The 13,017-nt window shown below is 44.1% G+C and overlaps 1 protein-coding gene across 10 annotated transcripts in view; it reads left to right on the plus strand.

The window, feature by feature from the left end:
* The first annotated feature begins 3,036 nt into the window (after positions 1–3,036).
* FAM184A (family with sequence similarity 184 member A) overlaps positions 3,037–13,017 on the plus strand; it is a 123,927-nt gene continuing 113,946 nt past the window's right edge. For 7 of the 10 annotated variants that reach the window (XR_005720770.1, XR_005720769.1, XM_040238404.1 and 4 more), the window contains exon 1: positions 3,113–3,271. Coding sequence is in view for 8 of the 10 variants with exons in the window: in XM_040238404.1 (XP_040094338.1) it covers positions 3,113–3,271 (159 nt within the window). In the remaining 2 variants the exon portion in view is untranslated. Of the gene's footprint in view, positions 3,272–13,017 lie in introns of all 10 variants that reach the window. The other 3 variants (XM_040238403.1, XM_040238409.1, XM_040238410.1) reach the window with 2 other exon arrangements.

The raw sequence follows: 13,017 nt of genomic DNA on the forward strand, positions 1-13,017 counted from the left end.
GAGAATCCCATGGACAGAGGAGCCTGGCAGGCTACTGTCCATGGGATCCCAAAGAGTTGGACACGACTGAACACTCAATATGCCAGCAAATTTGGAAAACTCAGCAGTGGCCACAGGATTGGAAAAGGTCAGTGTTCATTCCAATCCCAAAGAAAGGCACTGCCAAAGAATGCTCAAACTACTGCACAATTGCACTCATCTCACACGCTAGTAAAGTGATACTCAAAATTCTCCAAGCCAGGCTTCAGCAATACGTGAACCGTGAACTTCCAGATGCTCAAGCTGGTTTTAGAAAAGTCAGAGGAACCAGAGATCAAATTCCCAACATCTGCTGGATCATGGAAAAAGCAAGAGAGTTCCAGAAAAACATCTATTTCTGCTTTATTGACTATGCCAAAGACTTTGTGTGGATCACAAGAAACTGTGGAAAATTCCTCAAGAGATGGGAATACCAGACCACTTGACCTGCCTCTTGAGAAACCTGTATGCAGGTCAGGAAACAACAGTTAGAACTGGACATGGAACAACAGACTGGTTCCAAATTGGGAAAGGAGTACGTCAAAGCTGTATATTGTCACGCTGCTTATTTAACTTATATGCAGAGTACATCATGAGAAACACTGGGATGAATGAGGCACAAGCTGGAATCAAGATTGCCGGGAGAAATATCAATAACCTCAGATATGCAGATGACACCACCCTTACGGCAGAAAGTGAAGAACTAAAGAGCCTCTTGATGAAAGTGAAAGAGGAGAGTGAAAAAGTTGGCTTAAAGCTCAATATTCAGAAAACTAAGATATTGGCATCCAGTCCCATCACTTCATGGCAAATAGAAGGGGAAACAGTGGAAACAGTGTCAGACTTTATTTTGGGGGGCTCCAAAAGGGGTAACAGTGCAAACAGTAGCAGACTTTATTTTTTGAGCTCCAAAATCACTCAGATGGTGATTGCAGCCATTATTAAGACACTTACTCCTTGGAAGGAATGTTATGACCAACCTAGACAGCATATTAAAAAGCAGAGACATTACTTTGCCAACAAAGGTCCGTCTAGTCAAGGCTATGGTTTTTCCAGTAGTCATGTATGGATGTGAGAGCTGGACTATAAAGAAAACTGAGCGCCAAAGAATTGATGCTTTTGAACTGTGGTGTTGGATAAGACTTTTGAGAGTCCTGTGGACTACAAGGAGATCCAAGCAGTCCATCCTAAAGGAGATCAGTCCTGCGTGTTCATTGAAAGACTGATATTGAAGCTGAAACTCCAATACTTTGGCTACCTGATGTGAAGAACTGACTCATTGGAAAAGACCCTGATACTGGGGAAGATTGAAGGCAGGAGGAGAAGGGGACGACAGAGGATGAGATGGCTGAATGGCATCACCGACTTGATGGACATGAGTTTGGCTAAACTCCGGGAGTTGGTGATGGACAAGGGAGGCCTGGCTTGCTGCAGCCCATGGGATTGCAGAGTCGGACATGACTGAACGACTGAACTGAACTGAGCGACAAAGACTAAGTTGCATACTAAAGAGAAATTACATGTTATAACAGGAGGGGATTCAGTCCGGCAAAACTGCATAAGAATAGATTTTTTCAATAGGTAGAATTCTGTATTTTAAAAATTTGTGTTAAGAATGCCCTAAAACGACTGATTTACTTCAACACAGGACATACTTCAAAATTTTTTTGATCTGCAGGAGTAGAGATGTTAGGAGATAATTAGTAGGAAATAATATATTTATTGGGCTTCCCTGGTGGCTTAGTGGTAAAGAATCCGCCTGCCAACGCAGGAGAGGTGGGTTCCAAAGATCCCCTGGAGAAGGAAATGGCAACCTACTCCAGTATTCTTGCTTGGGAAATCCCATGGACAGAAGAGGATTACAGTCCATAGGGTCGCAAAAGAGTCCGTCAGTACTGCGTGATTAAACGCCAACAACACATTTGGTAAGGTGAAATGTACAAGTAAGGAACATTTTGGCCCAGCCTCAAGTCCTTAAGGAGCTGACGTCTTGTTCCAGCTTTTGTTTTTCTCTTTACTTGCAGCCAAGTAGATTTCATATATAATTGTCCGGAGCTCCATTAGACTGGGGAAGAGTAGTGATGTAATGCTATACCAATTGATGAGGTGTGTCCTCTCCACTCATAGACACTAAGTGTTGAATGAAGGCCAGTGCCTCGCACGTAGTAGGTCAGCCTAAGACACTGTAACAATCACATTGGTGTGAATTCGGAAGCACAGGTCGGGGTCGGGGGTATTGGATTTCCCACGACTTCATCATGCACGTCTCTGGTGCCACGGTTGGGAGCGAGCTGGATGTGAGTTTGCCGCTCTTCTTGGGGAAGAGCCACTTGGGCCCAGGGCACGCGATGATGCACGTGGAAAGGCTGGGTAAGTCTGCACGCATTCGGCACAGAGAAGGTCACCACGGCCCCGTCTTCTCCGGCCCGCGCGGCACACGGGACTTACCTCCGGCCGGCGGCAGCTGGGGCGGGGAGGAGATCGGCCCCAGCTGCGGGGGAAACCCTGGCTGCGGGCCCGGGGAAAGGCGCCCGCACCTGCTACGGGGCTGCGGGGCCCGCGGCGGCGCGGGGCGGAGCTTGGCTGCGGGGAAATGACGTCGCCGCCCCGCGCGCTCCGCGGGCCGCGCGCCCTGGTAACGGCGGCTCCGCCGCTCCCGCGGCCTCCTCCTGGTCCCCGCCTCCCCCCGCAGCAGCCCGCCCTGCCCCTCCTCCCTCCGCAAGCCCCGCGGCGGCCGTCTCGCTGGGTCCAGGTCCGGGTGAGAGCGGAACCTGCGGGGCCACGCTGCCCGCGTCGCTCCCGCCTGGCGCGAGCAGAAGAGCGGGCGAGAGCGCATCGGGCCCCGCCGGGCCGCCTCCGGCCCCGGGCATCTGCCCCGCGCCCGAGTCGCCCGCGGCTTCGGGCCGGCGGGGCCGCCCCCGTCCCTGGACGGCGGTGACCCGGAGATCGCGGGCGGGTGGGTGCGGGCGGCCGCGGCCGGCAGGCGCGGTCGGGTGTCGGGTCCGGAAGCGGCCGCCCGGGCTCCTGCGTCCCAGTAGCCGCGGCTCGGCGGGCCGCCCCCCGAGCGCGGGCACCCGCGCCCCCGGCCGGGAAGATGGCGACCCCGGGCATGAGCTGGCAGCAGCACTATTACGGCGGCTCGGCGGCCAAATTCGTCCCCTCGCCGGCCGCCGGGCAGCAGGCGGGGCACTGCATGGACTACAGCCAGGACCTGCACCTGAAAATGAGCAAGAAGATCGCCCAGCTCACCAAGGTATGGGCGCGGCCGCGGCTGGGCAAGGCGGAGACCCCGTGGGCGCAGCGCGGGGCCCACCTGCCCACCTGGGAGGCTGCGCGCCCCGCGCCTGGGGCGAGTTGTAAGGGGGCTGTTCTGGAAACCACGGCCAGAGACTTAGCTCCTAGAACCGTTCAAACTTCGGTGCAATGCCGGTGATGTTAATGTAAGCTAAACTAAACGCGACGGCACGGGTGGGTTTCCGGGGCTTTGCGCCCTGCTATCCTGGGATAAGCCAGCACGGAACAAATTAGCATCTCCTTCTTTAACTGCAGAATGAGAAACCACTTTACTTTTGCTCTCGTGCATGTGCCAAGGCTCCACGAGGCTTTACACTACTGTACTGTATGAAGCACAGTACCGTATTTACCCAACATGACCTCGAGTCTTCGAAAATCGTCAGTATCTTTTATTGGTTACGTCGTTAAGGGGGCAACAAACCTGAGCGATGTAGGAGGGGGAAACATACCTTGCGTGTCGTTTTCGGGATTTAATGAGTCATGCCTTATTACCGATAGAAAGTCAGAGCTTTTTAGATGAATCATGTGTCTGCGTTGAGTTAAATGGTTCAGTTTATCAGAAGATAGTTTTCAAAAAGCAAATACGCCGGTAGATTTGGCCAATTGTAGTTTAGGGTCGTCCTTGGCTGGTGAGTTTTTTCCTAGTTGAGTAAAGGTTGATAATGAGAAACGTTGGTTTCTGTGGAGCAGAAGCAATTTAGATTAATTACATTGCTCTGTTTAGATCTCATGATAAGTTTTTCAGTGTCTATCAGGTGAGAAGTGATCCCTCTCCGTGGTTTCTGGAAGCTAGTAGAAGTGATGGACCTCAGTTTAGTGTTTAAGCAGAGTTGGCTAACCACTTGTTAGCAGTGTTGATATGTGAAGAGAGGCGGGCATGGTGGGGTTTGCTGCTAGAAAATCTCTAAAGTCTGATTCAACTCCAAAATTCTCATTATATAATTCCATTACTAGTTGGCACTTTTGAGAGGGTGAAGTAAGACAGAGTTGAAAGAGAGGGAAAGAAGGAAATGGAAGTTAAAATGGATGACAATAAGGTAAAAATATTTTGGTGAAGCAATGTGATTGAAAGTAGAAAGAAAAATAATGGAAAGGACTAAACATGAGATCAAATGGAGGAGCAGAGGGAAAGGTACAACTGCCTAATCGTAAAACTCACCCGCGAAAAGAGCAAGGCAGCATCTGGGGAAGTTTTTTTTGTTGGTATTTGGTTTTTGTTTTATGTCAACACCATTTCAGAGGTTGCTGGGTGTCCAGTTTTTACTGTTTTCTCTTGTAACTGAGGGTTCCCAGATTCAGAAAAGGAAACGCCCAGGAAGGAAAAAGTAGTATTCCATCAGGGCATTTACACATTTGGGAGCTAAAAGCTAGGCTTCCTGAAATCATGTTTGGTCTTTAGAATACTTCCGGTCCAGATACATACATATTTATTTATTCCGATTTTCTCTTACTGTGTGTTCAAAACAGCCATTATTTTTATTTTAGATTGCAACTGACTGAGGCCCTGCTGTAAGTCATAGAAACATTCAGGAAGTTGGTAGTGGAACTGTGTACAGTTTAACAAAAGAAGTTTCTTTTCTCTCTAGCAAACTACTTTTCTTTTTACTTAGGCTTTTTTAATTTCCTGTTCTTTTATCAGGAAAAAAAAAATCACAATTGTGAAAGGTGGGAGTATTAATAGAAGTTCTTTGCACTCCCCACCTCAGATCTAACAAAGCAGGAGGCTGCCCGCTGCCCGTGTTCACAGCACTGCTTGAGGGCTACATCTGATCTTTCCTGAGTATTACAGGGACTCTCTGATTTAGTGTTTACAGTTACAGTCTCTAAACACTCCGGCCACCCTCTCTGCTCAGGGCCTCAGACATTTAATCTCTTCTACTAGAGTTTCTCAACCTTGGCACTGCTGACACTTTAGCCTGAATGATTCCTTGCTGGGAGTGGGCAGGGCTGTACTGTGCATTATACAGGATGATACCATCCCTGGTGTTACCCAGTAGGTGTAGTCCCCCAACATGTACACACAATAGTGGCAATAAACTTGTCTCCAAGCATTGCCAAATGTTCCTGGGGGAGAGGTGGGCAGGGATCATCCCGGGTGGAGAACCACTGATTGACACTGAAGTGTCCCACCTGGGTCTCTTCACCTCTATTTCTAAAACAAGACAGGAGAATAAAGCAGCCTGATTATAGGACTCTTTCAGTCAACACCCTTCAGATTCTGAAACATACACTTAAGACCTGTTGCCTTTATGTACCAATTTGGAAACTGTCGATTTTGTAGTCAAATACACTTACTGTGGGCTTCCCTGGTGGCTCAGATGGTAAAGAATCGGCCTGCAATGCAGGAGACCCAGGTTCAATCCTTAGGTTGGGAAGATCCCCTGGAGAAGAAAATGGCAACATACCCCAGTATTCTTGCCTAGAGAATTCCATGAAAAGAGGAGCCCAAATCCTATGACTGTGAGCTTCCCTGATAACTCAGTTGGTAAAGAATACGCTTGCAATGAGATCCCTGGTCGGGAAGATTCCCTGAAGAAGGAAATGGCAACCCACTCCAGTATTCTTGCCTGGAGAATCGCATGGACAGAGGAGCTTGGTGGGCTACAGTCCACAGGGTCACAAAGAGTCGGACACAACTGAGCAACTTCACTTTCTTTCTTTTACACTTACTGTAAATTCCATAAGAATGATGAGTAATATATCAACTTTTACTAAACTAGGAAAAAGCTCACCAGAAAAGGATGATCCTAAACTACAGTTGGCCAAATCCTTGGTTGTATTTGCTCTTTGAAAACTTACAGATTGAGCCATTTAACTAAATGCAGATACATAATTCATCTAAAAAGCCTTGTTTGACATTTTGTCAGGATAAGGAATGACTCATTAAATCCCCAAAATGGCATGCAAGATATGTTTACCTTCCTATCAAATACAGAAATTTTATTTGTGTCTGTTATAAGTTTACTAAGAAAATTACATCAGTAGAGGTATATGTTAATAGAACTATGGTTGACCTGACAATAGCTTATATTTCAGAATTAGAAATTATAAAGATAACCATTAAAATAGGGTTTTATTTCTTTTGGAAATGAGTTAACAGAACTTACCTCTTCAGCCTTACTGTTAGCAGGGCTTGGGAATCTGACATACTGTCTTGAGTTAAAACGCCTATGCTACCATTTACTAGTAGTATTACCTTGGGCAAGTCATTAACTTCTGGGCTTTAGTTTTTTCATCTTTAAAAGAGAGATGATGATACTGTAACTAAGATAGTAGCCCCTTAATTCAGGCTGTCACTGAAAAGACAAATATACCAGTAAACAAAGTATTAGTAAAATACTGGCTAATATACTTTTTAAATGCTATTTCTTTTAAAAATAAATCATCCCGCATTAATGGCATTGTGTGATACTATATTTCTTTGTGAGTTTTCTGCTAAATGTATATAGTAATTTTTCTAGTATTTCAATATCAGAGCTTAAAATTTTCACATTTGCTCCCTCTTTTTGTAGTACAGTGTTAAAAATACAGTATGCATTTTTCAGAGATTTGGCTGACAACAAAAGAAGGATGAAAGTAATCTACATTATAACATTACACATAGTAACATACATTTAACTAAAAAGTCTCTAAACACATCTGAACAGAATTCGTTCAGATTTTGTTTTCTAAGAACCTAACCTCACCATCACATGGAGAGAACACAGCAGTTCTTTAAGCATCTTTTATGTAAGGGCGCTTCACTAAGTGTTAGAGATACATCAGGGAACAAGACAGTCTCTGCTTTTTAAAGTGAGTCTATTATATTTTGGTTGTTCATGCCAAATTTTAAAAAGTACTATTTGATTCTCGAGTCCTGTTGTGGCAGATTTCTGGAATTGTTAATGACTGAGCCATCTCAAGATAGAGAAGCTGGATGGGCTGAGTTATGTTTTATAAGATCACATTTTTGTACTTCTCTGCTCTCCCCCTTGTCAACTCTTATAGTGCGTTCCGTTGAAAAACAGGGCTTGTGGGATGAAATTCTAAAATCATTTATATTTGTCATTCACTGTCCCTTTTAGTTTGCTCTTGAAGCTATCATGCCCTCTGCACATGGATAAACTTGACTTTTCTGGTTGCTTTGAGATAATGCAAATTGTCCTCCAGTAACTAAGTTACAAAAATCTCAATTTGATTATTAAAATGTCTGCTATTGCTAAATTGCTTCAGTCGTGTCCGACTCCGTGGGACATCAGAGACGGCAGCCCACCAGACTCCTCTGTCCCTGGGATTCTCCAGGCAAGAACACTGGAGTGGGTTGCCATTTCCTTCTCCAATGCATGAAAGTGAAAAGTGAAAGTGAAGTCTCTCAGTCATGTTCGAGCCTAAGTGACCCCATGGACTGCAGCCCACCAGGCTCCTCCGTCCATGGATTTTCCAGGCAAGAGTACTGGAGTGGGGTGCCATTGCCTTCTAGTGCCAACAAAGCCCCAAACACCCTGAACTAAAGATGAAGTTTCTCCCCTATGCACACTTCCTAGCTCTGCCCATTGCAAGGGGGAAGACAATAATCGAGGATTTTTTTTCCTTCTGACTGGGCTTTTCTGTTTCTCCTTTGTCTTGCCAGTCCTAGTTTCTCATCCCTCCCAAGTTGGACAAGGAAGAAGGGACGAGAGGAAAGAAGAGCAGCAACTCACTCACTCATGCTTGATTAGTACCTGGTGATTTAACTTCAATGCTATTGTAGACTTGGCGGGTGTTGAAAGTTCTTTCTTTTGCCTGTGGATCCTCTGCCTCCCATGTCAGCTGCTCGCCTCCCGTTGTTTGACAGTGAGAATCCATCTATATTCTGGCTGGTTTTTTATGTCCTCCTCAGCTTCTTGGATCTGGCAGGACCATCATGTTCATTTTGCTGAGATCTATTCAAGCTCCAGGTCACCCCCTGGGTTGGACCCAGATGACATCACCCCAGCTTGCCCTCTCTCTGTCTCATAGGATCCACACTGGTCCACGGGCAGCACTCATTGTTTGTCCAGAGGGACTCTGGAAGTGGTCCCAATTCAGCTGTCTCTCTTTTGCTCTCATGTGCCTCTTCCTCCAGCTTCTTACCCTTTAGAATTTCCAGGGATGAATCAGGTGCCACTTCAGTATGTTGTTCAAAGTGCTTGAGACACATATCAAGCTCTTCAAGTAGTCCCATCAAAGCCTTTTCCTCTAGGCTTTAGGTGAGAGGCAGACATCCATCTCCTCCCCTCTCCACAAGTGCAGGCAAGGGCACTTGTTCCTGTACCTAGCTCCCCTGGAGGAACTCTTCTCCAGCCCCCACCCTTACTCCCTGTGAAGCTTCTCTCACTAGTGTTGAGGGTAGGAGGGAGCACATCTCAACTCTTTAGACTGCCTCCTTTGGAAATATTGAGAATGTTCTGGCACCTGCTTTGGAATGTCAGTTGTCTCTGGTTCTCAGCGGAAACTTCCCTTTTAATATCCTGTCATGTTAGCTGCCCATCCAACACTTTTTTGGTTGATTGCACTTTTGATGCAGTTTAGTTCAGTTATCAGTTACAGACTTCCTAACATAAGGTTGGGTATAAGGTTCCAAAGAGCAGGAACAGTTACTTTGTGTTTTCTGTGCTCAGCATCAAATCCTTCTTAAAGGTCTTCTTTTAATACTCAACTTATGTCTCTCTTCCTAAGAACTGCCCTGAGCAACCTGGACCTTCTTAGGTTTGCCTTGCTCTGAATTACTCTTAACATTTATTTTCCTTACTTCTCATTCGATACCTAATAATACAAATTTGCAAACAGTTTATTTTTGTTTCTCTTATTTAACTGTAAGCTCCTCAGCTGTAGAGACTGTTTATCTCATGTAACCTTAATATGAATCCTTTGCGCATACTATAAAAGCTTAATAAATATTCACTGAAGATAGTGATGTGCCAAGAACTGTTGCTATATAGTAGGGAAAGTCAGTAAATATTTTTGAGTTGTATTTGCTCCTCTTGTGGATTAATGCTAGATCATTTCAGCAGAGTTAAAATTTCTCTTAACTATTTAAATATTTATTTGGCTTCCCCTTAAACTGCTTCTAAAAGCTATATAATTTTATTATTTTTGATGCAAGAATAAAAATGTAAAGCATGCTATCTAAAATATAAATATTATTATTTCAAAAGCAAGGATCGATACATAAAATTCTTAGCAAATATGGAAAAATAGTCTTTTGATCATTTAATACTAACTCTACTTTTACTATATTCACAACCTGAATATGTGCATATAATACCAAAACCAGTGAAAATTTTCAAGCAATTCTGTTTTCTCTGTTAAATACTGATTTCTCACTAGTTTGTCTGTTTGAATTACCTTAGATCATGTTTCATAATAGTCTTTGGTTTGGATTATGACTTGGATTGTTTCAGCTTCAGTTCAGTTCAGTTCAGTTCAGTTGCTCAGTCATGTCTGACTCTTTGCGACCCCATCCATCACCAACTCCCGGAGCTTGCTCAAACTCATGTGCATCAAGTTGGTCATACCATCAACCATCTCATCCTTTGTCTCCCCTTCCTCCTCCTGCCTGCAGTCTTTTCCAGCATCAGGGTCGTTTCCAATGAATCAGTTCTTCACATCAGGTGGCCAAAGTATTGGAGCTTCAGCTTCAGCATCAGTCCTTCCAATGAATATTCAGGACTGATTTCCTTTAGGATGGACTGGTTTCATCCCATTGCACTTGAAAGGACTCTCAAGAATCTTCTCCAACACCACAGTTCAGAAGCGTCAGTTCTTCGGCGCTCAGCTTTATGTTCCAACTCTCACATCCACACATGACTACTGGAAAAACCATAGCTTTGACTAGATGGACCTTTGTTGGCAAAGTCATGTCTGCTTTTTAATATGCTGTCTAGGTTGGTCATAGCTTTTCTTCCAGGGAGCAAGCATCCTTTAATTTCATGGTTGCATTTACCATATGCAGTGATTTTGGAGCCCAAGAAAATAAAGTCTGTCACTGTTTCCATTGTTTCCCCATCTATTTGCCATGAAGTGATGGGACCAGATGCCATGATCTTAGTTTTTGAATGTTGAATTTTAAGCCAGCTTTTTCACTCTCCTCTTTCACCTTCATCAAAAGTCTCTCTAGTTCTTCTTCACTTTCTGCCATAAGGGTGGTGTCATCTGTATATCTGATGTTATTGATATTTCTTCCAGCAATCTTGATTCCAGCTTATGCTTCATCTACCCTGGCATTGCGCATGATCAGCTTGATACATGCCAAATGCAGCATCTTTTTTTCCCCTCCTTTGTTACATTGCGGCTTTGCCATTCTACTATGCATTAGCTTAGATGTAATCTTTTAGTCATAGCAGAGTGGTTTGAATTAATTTCCTGTACTGTACTAAGGGGCACAAAAGCATGATATGCCATTAACATTAATCAATTGTCTAACAAGTTATAAAGGGACTGCCTTTAGAGTTAAAATGTTTTTCTTCTATAGAAGAAACCATAGATTCTTACCAGACTAACCCTCTCATTTTATAGATATGGAAGTTGAGGGCCTCAAGTCATTTGAAGATTATACAGCTTGTTATCGGTAGATCTTGGACTGGAGCCCAGGTCTCTGGAATGGTCTAGGAAATGGGCAGCCGTACTCGCAGGGCTCCTATTATTGTGTATGCCTTCCTCCTACCTGATATTACCCACTCAGTTCCTCAGAAGCCACGGAGCTGTCTTTCCCCACTTTGGAACCGGGTTTTGCTTCCCATTTGAATCACTGCCCTGGTGAGAGTGACACCAACGAGCCTCTCCCACTCAGTGCTCAATTTCTGGACACGGGGGTTGAACAGTTTGTAAACATGGCTTTGGTGAATTTGGAACAGCTATTTTATTTTTTTGTATTCTCAGATAAATGTCATAATATTTTCATGTTTTATTAACAGCTTTAGTCATTCCAGACTTAAAAGCTTCTTTAATTATGTTGATTTAGATACTGTCATACTTGGTGTCAAAGTTACTACTATGTTGTTAATGTAAATATTTATCCTCTGACTGCTTGCTTTCTTAACGGGATTGTTACCTATGGTCCCATTTCTGAGGGCAGTAAGTTGAAAGTTTTCCAGTTTTTCTGTCCCACCCCCACCTGTTTTGTTTACGAAAATCTTTTGCTGTCTTCTAATTTCCAACCCCTTAAAAAGTAGTATGAAGGATAAGAGTTCGGCAAATGTGGCTAAAACAATTTATTTTAATTAATAAGTAATTTCTTATTGTTGTTGTTCAGTCAGTCGTGTCTGACTCTTTGTGAGCCCGTGGACTGTAGCACACCAGGCTTCCCTGTTCTTCACTGTCTCCCAGAGTTAGCTCAAACTCATGTCCATTGAGTCAGTGATGCTATTCAACCATCTCACCCTCTGTCGTCTCCTTCTCCTCCTGCCCTCAACTTTTCCCAGCCTCAGGGTGTTTTCCAGTGAGTCGGCTCTTCTCATCAGGTGGCCAAAGTATTGGAGCTGCAGCTTCAGCATCAGTCGTTCCAATGCATATTCAATGAATATGATCTCCTTTAGAATGGACTGGTTGGATCTCCTTGCAGTCCAAGGGACTCTCAAGAGTCTTCTCCAACACCACAGTTCGAAAGCATCCATTCTTCAGCACTCAGCCTTCTTCACAGTCCAACTCTCACATCCATACATGACCACTGGAAAAACCACAGCCTTGACTAGACAGACTTTTGTTGACAAAGTGATGTCTCTGCTTTTTAATATGATGTCTAGATTTGTCATAGCTTTTCTTCAAGGAGTAAGTATCTTTTAATTTCATGGCTGCAGTCACCATCTGCAGTGATTTTGGAGCCCCCCAAATGAAGTCTGTCACTGTTTCTGTTGTTTCCCCATCTGTTTGCCATGAAGTGATGGGACCAGATGCCATGATCTTCATTTTCTGAATGTTGAGCTTTAAGCCAACTTTTTCACTCTCCTCTTTCACTTTCATCAAGAGGCTTTTAGTTCCTCTTCACTTTCTGCTATAAAGGTGGTGTCATCTGCATATCTGAGGTTATTGATATTTCTCCCAGCAGTCTTGATTCCAGCTTGTGCTTCTTCTAGCCCAGCGTTTCTCATGATGTACTCTGCATAGAAGTTAAATAAGCAGGGTGACAATATACAGCCTTGACGCACTCCTTTTGAGTCAGTCTGTTGTTCCATGTCCAGTTCTGTTACTTCTTGACCTGCATACAGGTTTCTCAGGAGGCAGTTAAGATGGTCTGGTATTCCCATCTCTTTAAGAATTTTCCACAGTTTGTTGTGATCCACACAGTTAAAGACTTCAGTGTAGTCAATGAAGCAGAAGTAGATATTTTTCTGGAATTCTCTTGCTTTTTCCATGATCCACCGAATATTGGCAATTTGGTCTCTGGTTCCTCTGCCTTTTCTGAATCCAGCTTGTACATCTGGAATTTCTTGGTTCACGTACTGTTGAAAACTAGCTCGAAGGATTTTGAGCATTACCGTGCTAGCAGGTGAAATGAGTACAATTGTGTGGTAGTTAGAACATTTTTGGGGATTGTCCTTCTTTGGGATTAGAATGAAAACTGACCTTTTCGAGTCCTGTGGCCTCTGTTGACTTCTTCAAACGTACTGCCATGTTGAGTGCAGCATTTTAACATCATCTTCTTTTAAGATTTGAAATAGTTAAACTGGAATTCCATCACCTCCACTAGCTTTGTAGTAATGCTTGCTA

Source organism: Oryx dammah, unplaced genomic scaffold, assembly GCF_014754425.2.
Source record: "Oryx dammah isolate SB20612 unplaced genomic scaffold, SCBI_Odam_1.1 HiC_scaffold_4, whole genome shotgun sequence".
Lineage (NCBI taxonomy): Eukaryota > Metazoa > Chordata > Mammalia > Artiodactyla > Bovidae > Oryx > Oryx dammah.